The sequence below is a fragment of the Rattus norvegicus genome, chromosome 4 (genome assembly GCF_036323735.1).
Source record: "Rattus norvegicus strain BN/NHsdMcwi chromosome 4, GRCr8, whole genome shotgun sequence".
Taxonomy (NCBI): domain Eukaryota; kingdom Metazoa; phylum Chordata; class Mammalia; order Rodentia; family Muridae; genus Rattus; species Rattus norvegicus.
Genome location: NC_086022.1, coordinates 120,696,509 through 120,721,887, shown reverse-complemented (window position 1 = coordinate 120,721,887; position 25,379 = coordinate 120,696,509). Strand labels below are relative to the sequence as shown.

General features: G+C 43.5%; 1 protein-coding gene across 4 annotated transcripts in view; it reads left to right on the top strand.

The window, feature by feature from the left end:
- Gmcl1 (germ cell-less 1, spermatogenesis associated) overlaps window positions 1-23,912 on the top strand; it is a 39,292-nt gene extending 15,380 nt beyond the window's left edge. The window contains exons 5-14 of one of the 4 annotated variants that reach the window (NM_001033931.2): window positions 192-304; window positions 847-912; window positions 2,987-3,071; window positions 5,778-5,868; window positions 6,820-6,957; window positions 9,898-9,967; window positions 11,207-11,282; window positions 14,974-15,119; window positions 17,922-18,009; window positions 22,622-23,912. In NM_001033931.2, coding sequence (NP_001029103.1) covers window positions 192-304; window positions 847-912; window positions 2,987-3,071; window positions 5,778-5,868; window positions 6,820-6,957; window positions 9,898-9,967; window positions 11,207-11,282; window positions 14,974-15,119; window positions 17,922-18,009; window positions 22,622-22,750 — 1,002 coding nt within the window. In that variant the 3' untranslated portion in view covers window positions 22,751-23,912. Of the gene's footprint in view, window positions 1-191; window positions 305-846; window positions 913-2,986; window positions 3,072-5,777; window positions 5,869-6,819; window positions 7,074-9,897; window positions 9,968-11,206; window positions 11,283-14,973; window positions 15,120-17,921; window positions 18,306-22,621 lie in introns of those variants that run through there. The other 3 variants (XM_006236832.5, NM_001010956.3, XR_010065645.1) reach the window with 3 other exon arrangements.
- The last annotated feature ends 1,467 nt before the right edge of the window (window positions 23,913-25,379 follow it).

Genomic DNA, 25,379 nt, shown 5'->3' with positions numbered 1-25,379 from the left:
CAGAAAAAAACTTAGACTAGCTGCAGTTAATGAGGCTTCCTTCCTTCCTTCCTTCCTTCCTTCCTTCCTTCCTTCCTTCCTTCCTTCCTTGCTACTTTGATTTGGTTTTGCATCTTAGTATTTGAAAGCATGACATAAGAGAGCTGATTCCCCAGGCGAATGGCCTTTCCGGTGCTTGTTTATGTTTACAGGATGGTTTGATACAGCAGTGTGGTGAGACCATGAAGGAGACCATCTCTGTAAGAACTGTGTGTGGCTATTACACATCGGCAGGGACCTATGGACTAGACTCTGTAAAGAAAAAGTAAGCCACCTTTCCTGTTTCTCTCCTAGCCCACTTCCGGGGGTTTGTTTGTTTTGGAGTCTTAGGAGAATGTAATAAAGAATTAGCTAGGGGAAGAATAGAGTTTAGACTTCGTTACTTAAAAGCCTTGCTCTTCTTCTGGACAAGCATTAACTTGCTCAGAGTTGCCCTTGTTAGCATACGGTGGGCCTGAAACATGCATATACTACTGGCCACCGCTCACAGGGTGCCACAGATGGTGCACCAATACAAACATGGGCACTTCGACTCTTGTCCAGAGCTGCGGAACTCATTTTCAGAGTATATGGAAGGTGACATCTTAAAAATATTTAACACAGACATGAAGTTTTCTTAATGAGAAATGAAACTAATGTTAGGGAATTTCCTGTAAGTAACTCCTGACAGAAACAATACTAAACTTCAGGTCATTAAGGTAGACTTTGAGCATGGCCTAGCATGACTAATACTCTTTTCACTAAATTATAAGTAAGACCTCAGTGAGTGACCAGCTTCAGACACCCCTAACCCTGCTTTAACCCCAGGTGCCTCGAGTGGCTGCTGAACAACCTCATGACTCACCAGAGTGTGGAGCTTTTCAAAGAACTCAGGTATTTGCACTCTTAAGTAACTTCACAGCAAATCACCCTAAAGGGACACTTTTTGTTTGCTCAGGTATTCCAGGTTTTTTGTTTTGTTTTGTTTTTTTAATACAAATAATATTGTGAGAAGCAGGCCTGGTGTGCACACCTTTAAACCCAGGGCTTGGAAGGCAGAGGCAGATGGATCTTTGTTAGTGCAAGACTGGTCTGGATGACAGAGTGAGTTCCAGGACATCCAGGAGTACATGGTGAGTGTCTCAAAAAAAAGAAAAGAAAGAAAGAAGAAAAAGCAAACTATTTAATGAAAGGCACCCTGACTTACACACAAACTTAATAAGCTCTGCATTTATCTCTTTGTTTTAAATGATAAAATATACATGTATTGTTTTAACAATTGTAATAGAAATAGAAGCATACAACTTCTCTAAGCCTGTGAAGACTTCTAAGTGATACTTTACATCTGCAAACTTAGAGCTTCAAAGGGGATAGATAGTTTGAAAACCTTTTCTATCATAGAACATGGTGTTTAAAAAAAAATCAAAATGTGTTTCAGGAAAAAATTTTTTTAAAAGATTCATTGTAGTGTGTGTTTGTCTGTATGTATATCTGTGTATTAGTGTGTTCAGGAGTTCTTAGAGAGCAGAAGAGGGTGTAGGATCCACTAGAACTAACGTTATAGATGATTGTGAGCTGCCATGTGGGTACTGGGAAGCAGTAAGCACTCTTAACCACTGAGTTACCTCTTCAGACCCTATTTTTAAATGTTTATGGGACAATAGATGGCTCAGAGGGTAGAGGCACTTACACAAAATGCCTGTCGACCTGAATTCTATTCCAAGATCCACAAGGTAGCAGGAGAGAACAATCCCTATGATGTCCACACGTGCCATGACGTGTGTTTTTCTCTCCTTCTCTCCCTCCCCGCCCCATCTCTCTCACACACACACCCTGATTGAAATCATACTCATGATTAGCTTGGCCTTTGACCTACATGCATTTATCATTCACTCTGCCTTCCCTCCTTCCCTTTGGATGTCCTGGAGTGTTGATGATGTGCAGCTTGAGGGCTGTGGATGAGGCAGTGTAATTGTGCTGTGTTTGCCACCGTCAGCTTTCCTGCATCTGTGAGACCAAGACATCCATGACCGACCTAGAGAATGCTGCATGGAAATGTTTTGAAGGCTCCAGGGCATAAATGGCATGTGTGTGAAGTGGTTCCTAGTTAGGGTTTTTTTTTTTTTTTGGGGGGGGGGGTGTTTTGAAACAAGGTCTGTCTGTATAGCCTAGCTGCCCTGTAGACCAGGCTGGCCTTGAACTCACAGAGATCCACCTAGCTCTGCCTCTGGAGTGCTGGGACTAAAGGTGTTTTGATGAAAATGGATATATCAAAGGTCTAGTGTGTCATGGCTTCCAAGAGGGGAGAGAGAGATGTTAGAGATCTCACTGAACTTTTTCAAAAAGGCTGTCATAGAGAAGTTGTCTTAGAAACCTGAATGCTTTTTGGCTTGGAGGACAGGGAAAGAAACAGAAATAGAGTGAGCAACCAGTGGCCACATTTCCATTCTGAATCTGAACTACTGGGAGCTTCCTCATCTTACTCTAAGATAGTAAAGTTGTTGCTTGTTTTTTGAGACAAGGTCTCCCTGTAGCCCTGGCTGCCCTGAACTCACTGCATTGGTCAGGTTGGCCTGACCATACTGGCCTCCACAGGGGTTATAGGCATGGCTATCGTGCCCAGCTTACAATGTAATTTCTGACTAAAAGTTCTTTAAGTACAGATGTTAAAGGTTATTTTGAATAGTATGTGGGGTATGCTGATGATCTTTGCCCTGAGAGAGCTGAGACTGGGGGATGGCAAGCTTGAGGACAGCCTGGTCTGTAAAGACATGTCCTGCTTCAGGAAAAGAAAAGATTGCTTTGAAAATGCAGCTGTTTTAGTGAACAGACCTGTGGTTTAGGGAGAGCGCCACATCCTGCATCCGCCTCCTCCCTCTGTCTCTCACAGACACAGACACACACACATAAAGCTTTAAATCTGTTAGTTCAGCAGAGTCCTTCAACCCGCTCTGTTTGTTTTTTACAGTATAAACGTCATGAGGCAGCTCATTGGTTCATCTAACTTATTTGTGATGCAAGTGGAAATGGATGTATATACAGCTCTGAAAAAGGTACTGATGAAAGAATATAAAAATATTACTTCAGATCGCTTCTGTGGTGAACAGCTGGAAATACTGCTTCTGGGTGCTCAGTAAGGCAGAGGAGCTACACATGCTGCTTGGCTTACACTGGGCTTGAATCTGTGTAAATCCATCATAAACTGAATATACCTGACCTACTGAACAGCACAGCTCAGCTTCTCCCTCCTTGAATGTGCTCAGAATGCGTGTGTAGGCTACATCACCTAACCTAGGACATTTACATCAGTAAATGACATGTGACTCCAGTAATTTGTTCAGTTGTGTCCTGAACTGAAAGCAAGTGGTTCCTGGTACATTTCTCCACCATCACAGAATTGAAAATCCTAAGTCATTCCACCAGCCCATCTCAAGCCAGGAAATATGTGTGCTCAAACCTAAGTCTTTATTTAGATTTAAAGATTCATGATTGCCTTAGTTACTGTTCTATTGTTGTGAAGAGACACCATGACCAAGGCAGCTTACAAAAGAAAGCATTGAATTGAGGGCTTGTCTGTGGTTTCAGAGGGTCAGTCCATTATCATGGCAGTGAGCTTGGTGGCAAGTAGCCTGGCACAGGAGCTGTAGTAGGCCTGGCCCGGGAACAGTAACTGAGAGATCATATCATTTCAGCAAGATGAAGGCAGAGAGAGAAAGAGATTGAACCCCTCCTAGGCTTTTAAAAACTCAAATCTCACCCTCAAAAGGACACACCTCCTAATTCTTCTCAAACAGTCCCACCCACTGAGGACCAAGAATTCAAATAAATGAGCATACTGGGCCGTTCTCTTTCAGACCACCACAGTGCTTGCTTTTGTTTTGTTTGTTTTGTTTTGTTTGTTTTCTGGAGGCAGGGCCTCGTTCTGCATCCCATACATACCTGCACTAATCCTTCTGCTTCAGCCATCTGTGTGCTGTGATTACACAAATGAGCACCAAGCCCAGCTTCTTTCATCCTTGGCGGATTCAGATCCAGTTTTGTTTCACAGTGGGAAACACATGAGCTATTACTCTTGACTGTTGGTAAGGGTTGGTATCACTACTTGTGTGTACTTGAGGCAAAGGCCACTGCCCTTGCCCCACTGTGTGTCATCCATCTTCTGTCGTCCCTGTGGGAAATGTGTGCACTTCATGCAGTTGTGAAACCTGCAGTGAGAAACTTCCGTCATAGCATTTGGGTGATCAAGATGGGACTGGATTTCTGTCCGTGTAGCTGCTCTGATGTCCAAAGTGCTGACCTTGGATGGTGGTCACTCTGCCAACACAGTACTAATAAACACTCAGGCCACTGAAGGATGTGTACTGCAAGGGAAACACTCCATACACTTTGGTTGCCAATGAAGAAAGTAAAACCCAGAGAAATTAGATGATGTGTTCAGCTCCTGCATGAGAGCTGGAGGATTGAATATCCATGCTCTTCACAGTGTGCGTGCTGTCTCAATAACAGAGTCAGAAATTCCTGTGCTCACTCTTACTCCTGCAGTCTTACAGTCTTGTGTCGTATTTAGTGTGATTGATTTGTTAGTGATTAAAATATGATGGTCTGGAGAGATGGCTCAGTGGTTAAGAGCACTGACTGCTCTTCCAGACGTCTTGAGTTCAATTCCCAGCAACCACATGGTGGCTCACAACCATCTGTAAAGAGATCTGATGCCCTCTTCTGGTGTGTCCATACTCATAAATAAAATAAGTAAACCTTAAAAAAAAAATATGTTAGTAAAGAAGTACCAGTGTGTTATATATGTTAAAACTCTAGCTGTTTGATTCACTAAGGAGTGTTAGCAACAGTTAATATGCACAGGAGTTTTTATGGCTCTATTTCCTGCCATGATGATCTAAAAGCTTTAATATACTTTCGGGTCTGGAGAGATGGCTCAGTGGTTAAGAGTGCTGTCTGCTCTCCCAAAGGACCAGGTAATTCTCAGCACCCACATGGCAGCTCACAACTGTCTGTAACTCCAGTTCCAAGGGATCTGACATCTTCATACCAATGCACATAAAATAAAGTTAAATAATTTTTTAAAATAGTTACACTTTCTGGCAGTTTGCAAAATGGAGATTTTTTTTTTAAAGATTTATTTATTTCATGTATGTGGGTGCACTGTTGCTCTCTTTAGACACACCAGAAGTGTCTGATCCCATTGTAGATGGTTGCGGGTCACCATGTGGCTGCTGGGATTTGAACCAAAATGGAGATTTTAGCTATTAGGCTAGACATCGAGCGCAGTTGGTAGAGTGTTTTCCTGGCATGTACAAAGCCTTGGTTGGGTTCAGTTCCCAGCACCAGTTAAACCAGTGGTTCTCAATCTCCCTAATGCTGTGACCCTTTTATACAGTTCCTCATATTGCGGTGACTCCCAACCATAAAGTTATTTTTATTGTTGCTTTATAACTGTAATTTTGTTAGTGTTAAGAATTAAAATGTTTGGAGATTATAATCTTTGGAGATAGAGGTTTGCCAAAGGGGTCATGACCCACAGGTTGAGAACCACTGACTTAAAAGCTGACTATGGTGTCATGGGCCTGTAGTCCTGCACTCCACAGGTTAATCAACTTTGTCCTCAGCTACATACTAAGTTCAAGGCCAGCCTGGCTACATGAGACCCCATCTCAAAAAAAGGTTACTTTTAAACATTTGAAAATATGACTATAAAGCAATGACATTTTATAATCCTTTTGTTATTTTTTTTTTTTAACTAGTGGATGTTCCTTCAGTTGGTGCCTTCCTGGAATGGGTCTTTAAAGCAGCTTTTGACAGAAACAGATGTCTGGTTTTCAAAGTGGAAAAAAGGTACATTGAAATGTTCTTAATGAGAATTCTCCCCATCCCCCACCCTACCCCAAACACACACACCTTCTTTTAATGATGTTTCTTACAGTCAGGCCTTGGCCTGATTTTAGAGCTGAAAAACAGCTGAGCAATTTCCTACTTTAGCCTTTTACAGCAGGAAAGTCAGTGCAGGAGAAGAAAACACTCCTGGCCTGTTACCGTATTCTAACCCCAGAATTGCTGTTCTGTTTGCTCACAAGTTCATCTTGGGATTTATACTTGTTTGCCCAGATTAGATATCCTCTGATAAGCTAAGCCCCATCTCTCAGCCAGTGACTCTTGATAGGGTCTGCAGACGGCTTCCGTGCATCACTAACTAGAAAGGAGATGGAGGGGTCATATGTGACATGCACTGCATGTTGTGTAAGCAGCCCTTCCAGGGGCTGGAGACACGGCTCAGTAAGAGTAGGGAGTTAGGAGTGTGTGCTGCTCTTGCAGAGGAAGTAAGTTCAGTTCCCAGCACCCACATCAGGCAACTCAAAATTTACATGTAGTGTCCATCACTGATGTAAGTTAGAAGGCTGAGTAGCTTGTCCCTGTCCTGGTCATCATGTGAAAACCCTGAGATGGCCTTCTGGGTTCCTTGGGAAGGGATTCTAGAGACAGAGTCTCATACAAGTCACTTCCTCAAGTGCACCTCTCCTACCATGCTGTCTGTAAGAGCAACCACAAAAATAAAAGGACAGCTGAAGTTCCAACCTAAGGACCTAATAAGTACCAAAATTCATTTGAGGGATTTATCAAAGTTCCTCTAAGTTTCCTCAGATTTTACATTTATTCTAAGACTGTTGAAATCCTTGGAAATGGCTTACTTAGATTCTAGAAGACTCTGTGTCTATGACTGCCCATAGAAGCATTTAGTAAAACAGCACATGTGACAAGAATGCTGTTTAATTAAAACTTTCTTAATAGACTTTGAAGGGACGACTTTCCTTGAAACTGAGCAGGGAAAACCATTTGCGCCCGTGTTCAGACATTTAAGGCTACAGTACATTATCAGTGATCTGGCTTCTGCAAGGATCATTGAGCAGGACTCTCTGGTACCTTCAGGTAAGAAAACCTGATGTGCTTTCTGATTTGAAGCCATGTTTTTCTGATTGTAGCATTTCATACTTGCATAGGGAAGAACAGTGAAGAAGCCAGGAAGCCATCTTTGATCCCGTAAGGTATGTATCTCTGCCCAGAGGATGAGCACGTGAATCATCATCTGGGCCACGTCGCACACTGGTCTCCTTTACCATATTTCAGTATTCAAGTACCTGGCTAAGAAGCATTTTGCAATGGGGTGTTCATTTTTGTTTTCTGTATGAATCAAGCTGCATGCTAGGCCCTGCAGTAAGCTCTATTCAGCCCCAGCTTGAAGCATTTGGTCGCCTACTTCTCCAAGTGCCATCAGGGTAGGCGACAACACACTTAGCTCTGGGTATTTTCGGGTAGGTTAACCAGTGAGCTGTTTCGGATAGCAGCCTGACAAATAGTTTTGTTGTTTTTAAAAATTACAGATGCTTTTTCTGTTAGTTTTCCTTAAATTTGCTTAGTTTCTGTTTTTTCCTATTCTGAATTCTTTTTTTTTTGTTTGTTTGGTTTTTTTTTGGTTTTTTTTTTTTTTGTTCTTTTTTCAGAGCTGGGGACCGAACCCAGGGCCTTGTGCTTCCTAGGCAAGCGCTCTACCACTGAGCTAAATCCCCAACCCCCTATTCTGAATTCTTAAACATATTTGATCAAATACATGTAATCAATATTATTCAAATTTCTTGAACAAGTATTAATTAGTTTTATAAATCTGTTGTATTTGTGACAAGTTGCATATAGTAGTCTATAAGCTCATTAGTACATTTGCCTAGCATGTTCAAGACCCTGGGTTTGATGCAATGTGCACGAAAAAGCAAGCAAGCAAGATGCAACAAGCTTATACTAGTTTTAGTGTGTAGTAAACACCAGTGTTGTCAGATATTATATAAATTAGATGCCAAAGGATGTGTGTCCTTCCAATCAACTTTCGTTAAAGCTCCCTAAAGATTTAATTATGTATAGTAGGTGTCTGTGTGCGTTTGAGTGCAGATGCTGCAAGTTCATGGGCATTGGATTCTCTAGAACTGAAGTTACAGATGTATGGTGATGAGCTGTCTGATGTGGGCAGGGAACCAACCAAACCTGGGTCCTCTGGAAGAGCAGCTAGAGCTCTTACACAGAGCCAGCTCCTCAGCCCTGTCTTTAAGATTTAAAGTTTGGAAAAAAACAGTCTGTTATGTACTTTAGGTGTGTCTGGTACAAGTGGACAAGTTTTGGGTCTCTGGAAGACAAAATTATATTAACATCTGGAGTCTAAATAATTTTATTTGGTATAAAAAAATCTTTAAATATTCTGGCCAGATTTCAGGGCTTGCTTTTTTCTTTGTGATTTGAAATGATGTAACATGAGTAGACTTGAAACAAATTTTATTATATCATATAAATATAGACAGTTTTCTGTGTGTTCAAAAATTTTAGCTTAAAAAGCAAAGTATAAATTAAAATTAAGTGTCACCCTCTTGTGAGGAGGCAGAAAGTGCTCCATGGCTCCCATTATAGACATAGGTTGGTCTATGCTCTCAGCAGGAAACTGGAGATAAAGGTGTAAGTCACAGGCAAGCTCTTGAGTGCCATCCTCAGCCGGGTGGCAGGAGAGGGCAGTCTTAATTTTAGGCACAGTTGAGGTTCATTATTTAATGAAATTAGATTTGTCCTAGGTCATCTCATCAGATGTCTCACTCCTCATCTTCCTGTACTCCTCCTCCGCCTGTGTCCCGTCTTATCACCATGCCTCTCTAACCTGGGTTTGGTTTTTTCTTTTTTGTTTGGTTGGTTTGGTGAGGGTTTTTTTTTTTCTTCTGGAGTCAGAGTCAACAAAATCTCAGTCTTCTGTCTCATCTGTGCATTTATTTAACTGTACAGAAAGGCACACTCTAAAAAGAACCATACCTTTCTCTCTGCTGACCTAGACCCGGAGGTCAAGACTGTCCTAGTGTGAGCCCTCAGTGTCCTTTACAGTACTGCTTGTGTCTGACCCTTAATCCTTCCTCCATATCATGGGATTTGGATGTCTGACTCATCCTCCTCCTTCCCCAGTCAGTTTTATATACACATACACACACACACACACACACACACACACACACACACACACACACACACACATATATATATATATACCTGCTCTCATTATTGACCTCAGCCCTGGAACATTTACCTTTGCAGCCATAGAAATGCAGTGACCTTGTTCAGGAGACTTGCTCAGCATCAGCAGTCTGCTGTGTGGTACATTGTGGCTGTTCTCTCACCTGCCATGTGCATACATTCCCTTTGCACAGTCCTGTCTCTTCAGCCCCCCACCCCTTCTTCTCTGGTCTTTGGAATCTCTCCCTTCTTCTCAGCTCCTGGCAGTCTTAGGTTTCATGAAGATGCTGATAAGTGACACACAGTCACCCTTCCACTGGGTAAAATCCAAAACCAGTGAGCTGTTTGTTCCACACCATTGCCTGTGCACTCCTGTTGGAGAGGTCTTTGCAACTGGACAGATTTCCCCAGAATGAAGTATTGTGACAGATAACTTAATAAATGAAAAATCTGTTAATTAAGTTTCCCAGTACACTGAAAAGGCAGGTCTGTGAGTTCAAGGTCAGCCAGGGCTACACAGAGAAACCCTGTCTCAAGGAAAAGAAGCAAAACAAAAATGAAAACACTTCTAGGAGTGATGTCCACAAATGGAAGTCAATGTGAGCCTGAGGAGAAGATGGAGGTGCCAGCATAGGCTTTCCTCCTCTTTTGGAAAGGAGGCCATTTTTAAGTCTGAGAGAGAGAGCTCAAAGGCCTTTATGGTTGTAAAGACTGAGAGTCACACCGTTACAACATGTTTATAAAGCAAACAACCTCCTTTGTAAATTGCTGTTTTAAATACAAATTTAGAAATAAAATTTGTCAACTAGTTGTCAATCAATGTTTCTGTTTTAGAATGGCTGGCTTCAGTGTATAAGCAGCAGTGGTTGGCTATGCTTCGGGCTGAACAAGACAGTGAAGTGGGGTGAGTGTGCTGCATCGTAGTTCTGGTCTGGTGATATGGGGATTGAACCCATGGCCTAGCATGTGCTAGGCCGAGTCCTCTACCAGAGTCCTCAAGCCAAATGAATAAGTAAACCTTGCTGAGAATGTTTCCATTCATATTGATTATAAATTATATTTATATTGTCTTTAGTGGAGTCACTTAGGAATAGCTGTCCAACAAAACAGGTAGAAAAGAGGACTGGAGGGAAAGGCTGCAAAATACTGCAAAGTTTTCAGCAAGCCTGTGAGCATGAACCTCCAGGCAGAGCCCTGCAAACAGAAAGCTGCAGCTGCAGAATTGGGCCTGTCAGCCTGGGCTGCGTGTATTCCTTCCCCTGCAAAGAGCACATCCTACCAAACCCAGACAAGCACCCACCGAGGCACCAGTAGCACTTATGCTGTGGTGGCGTAGTGCCCTTTCCTTGAGTGCACAGTGTCTCTCTGTGCTCGTGTACCAGTACCAGGGACTGTGCTTCCATTAACCTGAGCTCTCAGAGTCTAAGATTCTCATAATTCGTTTACATTACTCATTCTATATCGTATCTTCAGTCTCATGATTAGAAATGTTAAAGTAAAATACCAACTGAAGGAAAACAGAAAAAACTATATGGATTTTTCCTATGACATTTTGGTCTTATAGAATTACATGCCACGAAAAACAGTCTGCATTTGAGATAAGTGACATCAAAGACTTGATGCTGAGCTGGCCCTGCTTGTGCAGACCTGTGATTCCAGCATGTAAGAGGCTGAGCAGCAGAGAGTACAAGTTAGAGGCTAGCCTGGGCTACACTATGAGCCCTTGGATGGGGGAGGTGACACCAAACTGTGTTTCATAGAAATAATAGATTTAGTAGTTATACTTTTTAAAGTATTATATTTTTCTGATAGACAAAATTTTTCAGATAATTTTTTCTCTCTTTTCTGGTTTGACCGAGCTTCATGAACATAATCTAGAAGTCAAATTGGGGAGACGTTGAGGTGTGATTTAACCAGTATATTCTTTTTCCTTTGTCAGTGCTGAGTATGAATGTAGGGTCTAGTGCTTGCAAGGTGAGTTCGGAGTCACTGAGTTACACCCAGGGCCTCACACCACTTAATCCCAGTAAGAGAATGGTGTCTAGCCAGTAGAAAGACTTTCCCTTTCTTTTAAACTGTTTTGTTTTATTGATTACTGGTTGCCTGTTTTCTGTGAAAGCTCATGGCTCTTCTATCATTTTAGGCCTCAAGAAATCAATAAAGAAGAACTTGAGGGAAATAGCATGAGGTGTGGTAGAAAGCTTGCCAAAGATGGTGAAGTAAGTCCGGCTCTGGTCTGTATAGTCTGAACTTGCTGAGGAAATTCTCTCACACTCTTTACTTTTGTGTTTTTGCAGTTTTTCCTAGTAATATATTTAAAAGTGGGCTCACTGTGGTACACATGCTAACTCAAAAATCAGTAACTACGTGTTCTTTTTAAAGTAGTTAAGCACAGAGCTCAGAAGTCCGCAGCTCCTGACTACATGACTGTGCTTGTAGAAGGGCACGGCTTCAGAGGCCCTGTTTATATTCTCTGCGCTTGGTGTCCTGAGACAGGGTAAGAGCTGCAGCACTCAGTTCCTCAGCCTTGCTTAGACCTCAGACAGATGAGAGGCTTGAGTGGGTCCTTCTGCCATAGAGAAACTGACATATATCGTGTAGGAGGTGATGCATAGTCTAATGAGGTTCTGTTTACAGCTATCCTTAATCAAAGTCATCTGTCCCCTTGGAATCCTCGCCACACCAGAGAACTGCCATTGTTCCTTACATGGAACTAGCACGCAGGTGTGTAGGGAAAAGAAGGACGGTTTACCCTGGTGTCTGCAGAGAACTTGCTCTCTATTGTATTAAGTCCATTAAATTGACTGTGCAGCCCACCTGTCATCATTTCCACCTTCACATTGCAGCCTAGTTTTCACCTGCTTCTTTTTCTACCAAATTTACTTCCACTTTGACTTTCAGAGGTTATTTTATACTTGCCTTCAGGATTGTAGTAGGACAGAGAAGCGGTTGTCTTTTCCATCCTGCCTCTTGTTGCTTCATCCCTCAATAGACTGCAGCTCTTTCAAAACAGATGTGTCACCACCTGCCAGCTATCCTGTCACTGTCACCCACAGGGCTCGGTCTCTCTTCACTGCTCTTGCTCACAGGCCTGTCTGCTTCAACATCTGTATCGCCTTTAGAAATCTCCATCTCAAGTGTCCTGTTTACAACGTCCACCTCTTTCTCCTTCTAGCCCTCTCTTCTAGAGCTTGAACATAGTTTCTACCCCATTGAGTCCCACAGTCTGCTCTTCTTTCTTTCCTCTCACTTTTTTTGTCAGCTCATTAATTCTTCTTGACTAGTATTTTGTTCCGTCTTAAAACCGTTCCCTGTGTAAACCATTCTCTTGTGTATATTCAGTTTCCTTTTCTTTTCCCACTTTGAATGCTGTCGGACTATTCATCCCAGCACAGCAAGTTCCAATACCTATACTCTCCGAATGAGTATCTAAATTAGGCTAAAATTTGTTTAGAGGTCTACCTTAGTTAGGTTTTCTGTTGCCGTGATAAACACTGTGACTAAAAGCAGCGTGGGGAGGACAGGGTTTATTACTGTTGTAGATTATAGTCCATCACTGAAGGAAGGCAGGGCAGGAACTCAAGTAGACCAGGAACGTGGAGGCAGGAGCAGTGATGCAGAGACCATGGAGGGATGCTGCTTACTGGCTTGTTCCCCGTGGCGTGCTCAACCCACCCTCTTACAGAACACAGGACCACCAGCCCAGGGATGATACCACCCACATCGTGTAACTTCCCACATCAATCCCGAGTGCTGGGATTAAATTTGTGTTCCATCAGCACCACTGACTTTGATTCCTGATCCCATTTGATCACTGCAAAGCCTGCAGTCCTCACCTCCCTCTCGTGCACCTCCCACCCTCCCTTCTGTGGCACCTACTCTACTCTGCCTGTAGCTTTGGGCCTTGTGAGCACACTGTCTCTGTGTTCAGACACACCAGAAGAGGTCATCGGATCCCATTCCAGATGGTTGTGAGCCACCATGTGGTTGCTGGGAACTGAACTCAGGACCTCTGGAAGAGCAGTCATTGCTCTTAACCGCTGAGCCATCTCTCCAGCCCACGCTTTGGGCGTTTAGAACTGTTCCTGGACTGCACACACACTTCCAGTTCTTGCTCAGTGTTTCCTCTGAAGCCCGTCTAATCATTCTCAGCCTTCCACTGGAAATGCTACAGCTATGTCAGGAAAGACCCATGTGCAAGTGGAGTTGGGTTCTTGTTGCTGTTGGCAACAGTGACTGTCTATGTGTTCTCATGTATCCCCTTGACATTATGGCTTGTCTGCAACATGGCTCTTGACTTCCACTATGCATCTTTCTCAGAATCCTAGAGCATCGCAGCTTGAGTGCTCTTCATTTTCCCCAGGATTCTCCACCTGGAGCAGAGTCTTTGTTCTCTGTCATACCTAGTTCTCTTCGTACATTCTTGGTGTCCATGAGAAACCCCTCAAGGGTCACTCCTTAAAATGCATTTCATCATGTCTGTATTGAAACACCCAGGCCACCATCTGTCCTGTTTGGGCTGCTGGAGGATTCCCACTGTACATCATTCTCAAACACAGTGTCCCAGTGTTCAGACTGATCCCAGTTTCACTTTTACTTTTTATGTCATGTCTCCCATACAACATCCAGTTAGTCTTTGAAGATATAAGCTAGCGGGTTGGGGATTTAGCTCAGTGGTAGAACGCTTGCCTAGCAAGCGCAAGGCCCTGGGTTCGGTCCCCAGCTCCGAAAAAAGAAAAAAAAAAAGAAAGAAAAAAGAAAATATAAGCTAGATCATGTTGCTTCCTTTTCTAGAATTTTCTCTTAGCCTTCCACACTCTCCCTTACCAGGGACTAGAGCCTTAAGGTGCCTGACTGCCTCTGGGAGCTGATCTCCAGTTCCTATCCTGGCCTAGCCATAGAGCCCTTCTCACTGCCTCTGAGAAGCCAAGCCTGATTTCACCCACAGCGTTTTGGACATGTTATCTTCCCTCCCAACCAGATCCCCAGTCTGCTTGTTGGCGCAGCCTCCTCCCGAAGCTCCTTGAGCTTCTACACGTTGTTCACCAGGCTTGCTAGCGGCAAGTCCCCTGCTCTCTCCTGTCACTCTGCCGACCGTTCCATCCCATACACACCCATCCTCAGCCTACCGGTAAACACTCAAGAGTGTGATACAAATTGTGGGCTAGAAGTCTACCGACTGTTGTGCCTCCACTCCCTGGAGTTGAGCTTGGTGTATAACAGATGCTTGGGAATCAGTGAATAACAAGTTACTGTTTAATCCAAGGTGTGCTGCCCTTCCCACACTACCTTCCTGCCTTCTCCAATTAACTGGTGTCTGGCATGGCCTTCATGTGTCTGATGGTTGGTTGAAGCATTTTAAAGAACTTCTAAGGGCTGGAGAGATGGCTCAGCAGTTAAGAGCACTGACTGCTCTTCCAGAGGTCATGAGTTCAAATCCCAGCAACCACATGGTGGCTCACAACCATCTGTAATGAGATTTGATGCTCTCTTCTGGTGTGTTGGAGGACAGTGACAGTGTATGTATATATATATATATATATATATATATATATATATATATATATATATAATAAATCTTTAAAAAAATGAAAATAAACAAATCTTTAAAGAACTTCTAAGACCAGTAACTTCCAGGTACCTGCCAGGTACCCAAGCTGGCCTTATCAGAAGTGCAATGGGAAACCTGGTTCCTTGGGATGGGACTGCAATGTAAAGGGGCTATGGGATGAATGAAGCCTGGGCAGTCAGGTCATGGTGGCCGTTTCTATTTCTATCAGAGCCCTGTGGGAGTGGCAGTGACAGAAGGTGGTAATTGCAGATATTCGAAGTAAAGGGAAGAAAGCCCTTGAACTTTTAATTATGACTTGCTGATGCAATGAACTAAAATGAATCTTTTGTATCTCTTAGTACTGCTGGCGGTGGACAGGTTTTAATTTTGGCTTTGACCTCCTTGTGACTTACACCAATCGATACATCATTTTCAAACGCAATACGCTAAACCAGCCATGTAGTGGATCTGTCAGCTTGCAGCCTCGAAGAAGCATAGCATTTAGGTAAGATGGCACCCCCACTTCCTACACCAGCAGAAGGGTAAGAAATGAGGTGAAACCTTGACTGCCAGTAAGACAGATGTAGGACTTGGTAAAATGGAGGATATGGGAAAGTACTGGAAGCTGAGAAAACTCCATTGCTTGAAACTTGTCTCCGTAAACAAGAGTGGAAGGTCTTCAGTGTCACATAAGCAGCTAGAGCAGAAATGATGGACAACTTGATTCTGGCTTGAAACTGTCACTGTGTTATATTCCTAGCAAATAAAATGTGCCAACGGAGGAAGATGGGTGTTCTTAGAAAGTACCCGTTGGCCATGCTGTGTCCAGCTCTGCCTGCAAACTCGGCTCACATTCCCCTCTCGAGTGAGGTGCTGTGGATTGATTGCAGCAGTAGTTGAATGACGTTGTTTGCAAAAATCAGCTCAAAGGGGGCCAAGCATGGTGGTGATGTCTGTAAGCTTAGGAGACAGGCACAGGCAGGTGTACCAGCCTTATGTACATATGTGGGTTCCATGAGAGCCAGATTTGGTGTAGACTTCTTTGATCTGATGCCAAAAGCACGGGCATCAAGAGACTTCATCCAGATTGTTTATCAGAGAACACCAAGGAGATGGCAGGTGCAGAATGGGAGAGCATCTGCAAGCAGCCCGTGACCCTGAGAGGATTAGCATTCAGAGTACACAGCCAACCAAAACTACAGCCGAACTGCCAGGCGTGGGAGCAAAGGTTTGTGCTTGCAGTGAAGTTTGAGACTGAATAGATAGATAGTCCAGCTAAAAAGGGTGGGGCAGGGAGAGTCAGCTCCATGGTAGGTTCTCTTGAGAGGACCCAGGTTCAGTTCAAAGCTCCCTCATGGTGGCTCACAACCATCCATGACTCCAGTTCTAGAGAACCCAACACCTTCTTTTGACGTCTGAACACACTGGACATTTACATAGTGCACACATTTATAAAAGTAGGCAAAAGATTTAAAACAGCCCCAGTTCAGGGCTGGAGAGATGGTTCAATGGTTAAGAGCACTCCGGAAAACCTGAGTTCAAATCCCAGCAACCACATGGTGGCTCACAGCCATCTGTAATGGGATCTGATGCCCTCTTCTGGTGTGTCTGAAGAGAGCAACAGTGTACTCACATACATAAAATAAATAAATACACAAAAGAAATCTTATTTAAAAAAACCCTAGTACACACAAAATAGATTTTTATGACTGAAAACATAGAGATTAAAAGTACCAGGGCCGCGCTAGCGTAGTGGTGGAGCGTGTACAAGACTCTGGTTGAGTCCAGCACATCCAGCAAAGAAAAGCACCAAGAACTTGCTTAAAATTTCTCCAAAGGACTGAGGAGATGGCTCAGCACCAGGCAGGCACAAGGACCTGAGACTCCATAGCAGCCTCCCAAGGAGCTGGACCCAGCCGTTTGCACTTGTAGTACTAGCACTGGGCCAAGACCCGAGTATCCGTGGGGCCGCTGTCCAGACTGCTCAGCCAAATGGATACGCTCCAGGGTCTCACAACTAAGGCAGAGAGTGATGGAGGAAAGTAGTGGAAAACTCATATGCAGTAGAGCGACTGGCTACCAAATCCTGACGCTTGAGAAAGACTAGGTACGTGTGCTTCTGCGCTTGCGTCTTGTGTGTTAGCACTCTCTGAGGCTCTTACATAAAACTGACACTAAAGTGATGGTGGCATCTTGGCATCAAGCCTCTCTATGTGCTCATATGCATACATACATCCCTACAAACACCAGATACACAAAATTCTCCCAAGAAGATATATAAATGTAGTAAACAAAAAGATGTTTAATATCACTAATCACTAGGAAAGTAAAAACTACAGTAAAACCCTATGTCTCATCTTTTTATCCAAAACAAGAATAGCAAGGCTATCAAATAATCAGATTCTGTGTCCCCTGCTAGTAACCTTGTGCGCCTTAACAGATGACTGGATAATGTTCACACAGTAAAACACTGGCCATCCTTAAAAAAGGAAAGCCCAGCACATACCCCATGAAGTAAGTTAAGTGCGTCATGGAAGGACAGCAGTTCTGCTGGCACTCATGCCCAGAATAGGAACGTTTATTGGGATAGAGAGTGAGCTGGTGGATGCCAGTTCTGGGGGAAGAGAAGTGAAGACTTGCTACCTAATGGGGATGGTGTCAGCTGGGGAGGGCAGCATGCTCTGAGGATGGGTGTGGTGACATCATTGCAAAGAAATGACAAGGGAAGCATCATGTGCTGTGAGTCTTGCCAGTGCAGAAAGGTCACTTTGAAGCTTTTACTTGGTTTTGTTTGTTTTTGAGACAGGGTTACTTTGTGGCTGTCCTGGAACTCACTCTGTAGACCAGGCTGGCCCAGAACTCCAAGATCTGCCTGCCTCTGCCTCCTGAGTGCTGAGGTTAACGCATGCACTGCCCTGCTTTGAAGTTATTTATATAATAGAACAGCATGCATTTGAAGTCTGGGTGGTGCTTATTCACAGTTTGAAGTCTGGGTGGTGCTTATTCACAGTTTGAAAATGCCTTTAAAATCCTTTAAAAAGGATTCACCTTATGTGCGGGCATAGTCCTATACTCTCATCAGGAGTTGGAGGCAGGATCATGGTTCAAGGCTAGTCTGAGCTGCATGAGTCCTGTTCTAACGACCAAGCGTGGCGGCTGTAGCTGTAGTAGCATGTTTACCTGCCATATGCAGAGCCCTGAGCCTTGCCTCTGTCCACAGGAAAGACTTCTGGGGTAGGGAAGGGGAGAGGGGCAAGTGAGGAAGGCCTTAGTCTTCTCTTAAAAAAAAAATTTTTTTTAATTCTAGATTGCGCTTGGCTTCTTTCGACAGTAGTGGAAAACTCATATGCAGTAGAGCGACTGGCTACCAAATCCTGACGCTTGAGAAAGACCAGGTACGTGTGCTTCTGCGCTTGCGTCTTGTGTGTTAGCACTCTCTGAGGCTCTTACATAAAACTGACACTAAAGTGACTATTCTGATGTGAAGATTTGGTGAATTTTTTAAAGTGAGGTGAAAATGCCCTGGTCACCTCTGCAGAGCCTGCCTGATCCAGCGCTGTAGGTCTGTGGTCCCTGAACCAAAAATAGGAAGCCCAAACTGTCATATTAAAACTAAAGTGTTTGAGTGCCACAGGAAGAGTTCTATCATAAAACAGTATTTTCAATAAATATTAAAATAAAATTACCTTGACTCTGTTTGTATGAGTGTATGTATAAAATACAAATGAATTTATGTTTAGAATTAAGATATTCTAAAGTCTGAAAAATACAGAATCTGACGCTTTGGTCCCAAGCTTTTCCGATGAGGGCTACTCTATCTCCTGAAACACAGGCTGGGGCCACAGAAACAGATGATCTGTGGGGGAGAGAAGGGTTGGTGGTAAGGAAATAAGTACTTTACATCCCGTCTTCACAAAGCTGCGCAGGCTTTCTCCATCCTCTACATGGGAGTGTTTGGTCACCTCTCACAGTGGATACCCCGAACATGCCTGGCAGCCTGGCCGGGTGTTTTCTGAAAGCACGTTAGATCTGTAGGTGATAGACATCCGTAGTAGTCTCCCTGTTGTCTCAGAAGTCATCTGTCATGTCTCCAAACGCACGTGTGAGGCGTGATGTGTTAGGATGAGGAGAAATGAAAGGTAGAGTGCTTAGTGGTGAGGAAGGGGGTTCTTTGAAAAGCAGATCGCATTGGAAACTGTCCTGAGTCAGCAGAGGACTTGCAGCCATGCTCCTCAGATGGGGGAGCCTGCACTGAGGGAATGTGAGACTCAGTAGCTGTGACCTCCCTGACCTCGGGAACCTCTCAGCACAGTCCCCACAGTGTGAAGGGGACAGATCAGGGCAGTGCTTGGCTTGTGCGGGAAAGGCCCTGAGCTCTACTGCAGAGCCACAGAAGAAGTGGGCCCACGTGGCGATAGTCTGTGAGAATGTCCATTTCAACAGATGTCTTCCTGCGCTGAAATTCCCTGTTGGCTCTGGGACTATCTGGAACTTCATAACCAACAGCCCCAGCTCAACGCAGCTGGAAAGCTAAAGGACTCCAGGCCAGGTTCACCATCCTTCCTTGTTATATTCATGTGACACTTTAGTGGCTCCTGTATGCCGAGTTGTATTTCCATGGTGGAGGGAATCCACACTAGCCTGTGTTAGTGTAGCCCAGTATGAGAAGCTATGGCATGACCCCAGCGTGCTGGGATCCTGAGGGAGAGAGAATCCCTAATCCAGGCTGCAGGGTTGAGAATGGGGTGATGACAGCTTTGGAGAAGCCCTAACTCATGCTTCAGGGTTGACATTGAGTGTGATGGCTGATGGCTCAGGGAAAGCTTGTGCTGAAAAGGTGAGCATGTGAAGTCTCAGGTGAGCAAGAACTGCTGGTCACTTTAGAAGTAGGAAGAAGGGGCTGGAGAGATGGCTCAGTGGTTAAGAGCACTAACTGCTCTTCTAGAGGTCCTGAGTTCAAATTCCAGCAACCACATGGTGGCTCACAACCATCTGTAATGGGGTCTGATGCCCTCTTCTGGTGTGTCTGTGGACAGCTATAGTGTACATCTATAATAAATCTTTTTGAAAAAAGAACTGAGAATTGGAGAGAGAGTCCAGTACAGGGAGAGCTGGTGTTCTGGACAGCAGGTTAAGGCTGAAGGCCTTTGATTTGTCAGTTATAGTATTTATTTGCCATGTGTTGCAGGTGTTTGTGCTAGAATAAATAAAAATACTGTAATTTAGATAACTCGTCTTTACTGGATATAAGTTGTCTCAATGTTTCTTACTATAAGAAATACACATACATCCATACATTGTATTATTTATTTGTATGTTTCTTTGTTTTAGTCCAGGCTGGATCTAACTGCTCGTTCTCTTGCCTCAGCCTTCTGATTACTGGTAGAGCAAGTGTGTGCCACTAATCCTGGCAGCGTATGCATTTCCTAATGGCCAGGTTGCAGCCCTCTGCAGTGTATCCAGTAGAGTATTGCATATGTGCTAATTTTTTACAGATGTGGAAGTGAATCCAGGGACTGGGAGGTGACTTAGTGGTTAGGGGCAACTGCTGCTCTTGCAGAGGACCTGGGTCCAGTTCCCAGGACCCACCTGTGGCAGCTCACAACCGCCTGTAACTCTAGATCCAGGGAATCATGTCCATGCACTAGGCACACACAGATTTCGCTTGTTTGATTTCTGGTGTAATTGGATTTCTGGTGCTGTTTGACTTCCTATGTAACTTGATGACTTACATTGTTTCAGCAACGTTTGTCACGTGCTGCCAGTCTTCAGTCTTCAAGATGATCTGCTCCTTATTCTCTAGTGATTTCTTCTTTTGGAATGATTCTTATTCGGAGCAGGACTCTGTAATAGTCATCTGTATTTTTTCTGCTCCCTTTATGACTTAATTTTTTACGTTAGATGTTTCTTTATGAGAGGATAGGCTTTGGTTTCATTCTAAACCTGTGCCAGTGCCTCACCGGGTAGTCCTGGCTGTCCAGAAGTTCACTGTGTGTGATGTAATGAAAGATACAGTCTGTAATGAAATGTCAGATGTGGACTAAAGTGAATAGATAGCCTGGTGAGATGTTCAGGAGCAAGGATGGCAGATGAAGGTCATGAGCGAGTATACAGGACACAGGGCTCAGAGGGAAGGGACTAAAGCTGCTTACGCCCTGAAGGCTCGAGTGAGGCCTAGATGGACTCTAGGCTAAACAGAGCTCTGAAGCAGTGAAGACATAACGCACAGCAGACAGTGTGGGCTCTCCATCTGGAAACAGCCCTGTGTGTGCTGTGGCCATGCAAGGTTTCCACAGCAGGGGGCACTCCACCATACAGATGCTTCAGTGGAGGCATACTGTGTGGCATTAAAAGGTTTGAGGATGCTGGAAGCCTTCTAGTGCCTTAGGGATTGGAGACCAGGGATTGTTGCAGCTACTCAAAGGTTGGTGTGCTTATTTGGTTTCAGTCAGTGTCCATAATGGCTTCCTCTCTTCCCTGGAGTTGGCGCATTGATCTACCTGAGGCCAGTTTTAACTGTGCTCAGACTTCTGACATCTGGTTTTCCTCAGAACCTTTGTTTTCTTAGTCTGTGCACAATTGTGGTTTTTTTCTTTTTCATCACTGTGCATGACTTCAAAGATTGTCACTAAGTTTAGTAAATGTACCTATGTTCAGGTTACAGGGACAGGTTTTGCCCAAGGCAAGGTGGCTCAGATGGCGTGCTGACATTTCTTTTGGCAGCACTGTTTTCCCAACTGCCAGGATGACAGTGTTCCAGTTTTATTCCCTGACATTGTCCTGAATACCACCTTACCTTTCAGGGAGTACAGAGAAATCCTGGGCTATATTTGTGCTCACAAAGAGTACAAGAGTTGTAGTCTTTGCTGGGTGGTAGCTATGCCTTTAATCCCAGCACATGGGAGACAAGGGCAGGCAGATCTCTTGAGTTCCTGGCCAGCCTGCTCTACAGAGGACAGCTAGGGCTACACAGAGAAATCCTGTCTCAAAAAAGCAAACAAAACAAGTTATATCCTTTAAACCTATTTGGTCACTCATGTATTCTAGTTTTAGTTGATCTTCATGGGAATTAGTGCTTCAGACTCTAATTAAACAGTGCTCACAGTATTCTCCAGAATATATATCATGACTGATGCTTACAGTGTATGAGATGTTCCCAAGGCTTAGATAATAGGAATGTTCATTTCAGTGTTGCTTCCTTGAAGGACTTCCTGTGTTCTCTGTAGTCCTGCTGACAAATCTGTGAGGTCCAGAGACATACACAGTATCAGTGGTGGTTCCCTTGTGGCTCTCACCACCAATTTTTGGAGGATGTGGCTGAGACTAGAGAATATATACATATACATATACATATACATATACATATACATATACATATACATATATATATGTGTGTGTGTATGTGTATATGTGTGTGTGTGTGTGTGTGTGTGTGTGTGTGTGTGTGTGTATCTGTGTTCTGGGCATGGTAGGACTTCAGGTAAAGGCAGGAGCTGTGCTGGATGATGACAGCAGTGGCTCCTGTCTTAGTCCAGTGACATGCTATACTGGAGACTTAAAAACTGAAACCAGGCAGGCAGTTTACTATGCACAGGGGGCTTAGCACTGTGCATGTGCTCCCCCTCTGCACTGTGTGATCCCCCTCTGCACTGTGTGCTCCCCCTCTGCACTGTGTGCTCCCCCTCTGCACTATGCATGTGCTCCCCCTCTGCACTGTGTGCTTATAAAGCATGCAGGGACTAGATAGTCTTAGAAGAATGAAAATAGCCGCCTGCCCCTGTTGAGGAGCTGGCTCTGTCCGCTTTAGTCCTTAGCACTGTCCTGTGATCCAGGAGCTAACATTGAGGCAGATACAGGTAACAAGCTCATACAGACATCTGATGGGCTAGAGTCTGCCCTTGCCGCTGTGCTGCTTCCTCTAGCTTACTTTATTCAACAGCTTGACTTACTGTTGACAGAAAAATGTTGTGATCTAGTTGTCATTAAACTTACAAATGTGTCTTGTAGGAGCAAGTGGTGATGAACTTGGACAGCAGACTGCTGATCTTCCCTCTATACATCTGCTGTAACTTCTTGTATATATCACCAGAAAAAAGAACTGAGAGTAATCGTCACCCAGAAAACCCAGGACACTGAGGCACGCATCGGTGGCCAGCTTTAACTTAATGACCTACTGCGTTCACGTCCAAGGTGACTAACAGTGACCGGCCTTATGAACTGTGTGGACGATGCAGATGTCCTCACCCTCATTACATTTCTATGCACATATGAAAAAGTATGTTAAAACCAAGAAAGCATCTGTCAAACCATATATGTTAAAAGGATATCTATCAGCTCTAGCTTTCATTTAGTAGCAGTAGAAAATTGCTGTAGGTAAATTTCTCACTTCTTTGCAACAAAATATAGAATTGATTTTGTGCTTGAATTTTGATCCTATCTAATGTTAGTGAACTTATTCATCTGTAAATGTGTTCCTGTTTTGTTAAGAGAATGCTAAGGATGTAGTTTGAGTGGCCAATCGTAAATGCTCTTTCAATCGGTGCCTTTAAAGCTGTCCTTTCATTTTTCAGTCTCCCGGTTAAGTCCTCTGTTTAGTTTAACCCTTTCCAGTCTCTGCTTCTTTTTAACCATTATTTCCTTTTTCATGGTTTGGGAGACTAAGCTTAGGAATTGGTTTTGTTTTGTTTCGTTTTGTTTTTTTATTCTAAATGTATGCATTTTCATATTTTTTAAACTTTAACTCTCCTACAGTTTTAAATGACAACAAGAGTCAGCTTTAGGACTTGAAATAAACTTGAATAAGGGAAATCAGTTTGATTCTGAGGATATTCCTTCGCCTTACGTGCGTGGTCTTGTCTGGCATTCCGTGTACTCTTACGTTATGAATTATTTATGTACAGAAACATCTTTAAACATTTTCATATTCTCTGATCGTTGGAATTTATGTTCAAATTTTAGTTGGGAATCTTGTTTCCTACTTAAGCTCAGGACTTTATAACCTCTGAACTGAGTGCCTTTGAGTCACATACGCAAATAGATTTCATGGTGAATGTACAGGAGGAGCTGGGAACAAAGCATTCATGTTAGAACAACGTACTTTGTCAAGGATAAGATGTATACGCATCATGACTTGTATGTGTTGGTTCCTTGTGTTTATTGCTATTGAAAATAGCCTTGATCATTGTCCTCCAGTCAGAGTAAGTGCTTTTGTGGTTGATGTATGTTTTTAGTATTTTTTTAAATTGGAATCATTTTTATGTATCTGTTCAAATAATAAATTGCTCATTTGGAAAAGGAATGTGCCCCTGTTTAAAGTGAACTTAAAAGGCTTATTGAAACTAGGTTTTTGGGTTTTGGTTTTTTTCAAGATAGGGTTTCAAGATAGCCTTGGCTGTCCTGGAACTCACTCAGTAGACTAGGTTGGCTTTGAACTCAGAGAAATCCACCTGCCTCTGTCTCCCAAGTGTTGGAATTAAAGGGGTCTACCACTACCACCTGGATGAAACTAGGATTCTTTTTTCTTGAAGTTCAATGTTTTTCCAAGTAATTGGTCCTTTGTGTTCGTTTTGTTTTGAAGCAGGATTCTATTATAGACTAGGAGAAAAAACAGCCAGGCTGGAAAACTGAATCAGTGGCATCTGGGGGAGGAGCTAGAAAAGTGAGAGAAGTCGTGCTTTGAGTTTGGTCACAAGGCAGGCAGGCTCTGCTGTGGACGCCTGCGGTACAGACTGCGTTGGTCGAGCTAGCGGGCTTCAGATTTAGGAAGACAACAGAATGTAGAAAAGAAAGGATTTGGCTAAGCTCTTACTCTCCAGCACACAGCACCTACTCCCACCTGCTTTTAGCTTCAAATGGTTTGAATGGTGGCTTTTCTCTCCTGGCAGTCAGTGACAGGTTCACAAATTATCCTTGTCTTTCAGAATTCCTCGGCTGTGAGTGTCTTCTCCCTCCTAGAATTGCCATATGGAGATTTCTAAAGCAATGATTGGGCCAGTAAGAGGCTACGTTTCTGCAGTGCCCCTAGCTATGATTATCTCTCCAGCTGCTATTGTTTTCTTTCAGAAATAAGAGATCTTTACTCTTCATATATTAAAAAACAAAAAACAGATACAGCACACATCTGTAATCCCAGCACTCAAAAGGCTGAGGCAGGAGAATCACAAGACTGTGGAAGCCTGGGCTGCATTGCAAGGCCCTGCTTTAAAACATCATCGTCAAAAAACAAAATATTATACTCAAATATATTTTTACAAATCTTAGAAATTAAAGTGTGAACATATCAATAACAAAGAGAACCCACTTCCTTCCACTTAGGTCACTGGTCAGACTGAAGTCTGTGTGGTTCCTGTTGGTTAGCAAGCTCTCCTGGTCACTGTCAGCTTACAAAGTGTGAGCAGTGTCAGATAACAGTTGTGAAGGCCGTCCTGTGTGGGGACTTTGCACTTGTCAGCCCTTTCACATGGCTTCTACCAAGTTCTGTTTGAGTTGGGTTTTTATTAAATGTTAAAACTAGAAAACTAGCCACCCACAATAATTTCTTTGGCCATTTAATCAGTTAAGAAGAGAATATATTGTAGTTGGGTTTTTTTTTAATTTTAGAATTATTTATATATATAAGTACCCTGTAGCTGTCTTCAGACACACCAGGGCATCAGATCCCATTACAGATGGTTGTGAGCCACCATGAGTTTGCTGGGATTTGAACTCAGGACCTCTGGAAGAGCAGTCAGTGCTCTTAACCACTGAGCCACCTCTCCAGCCCCCA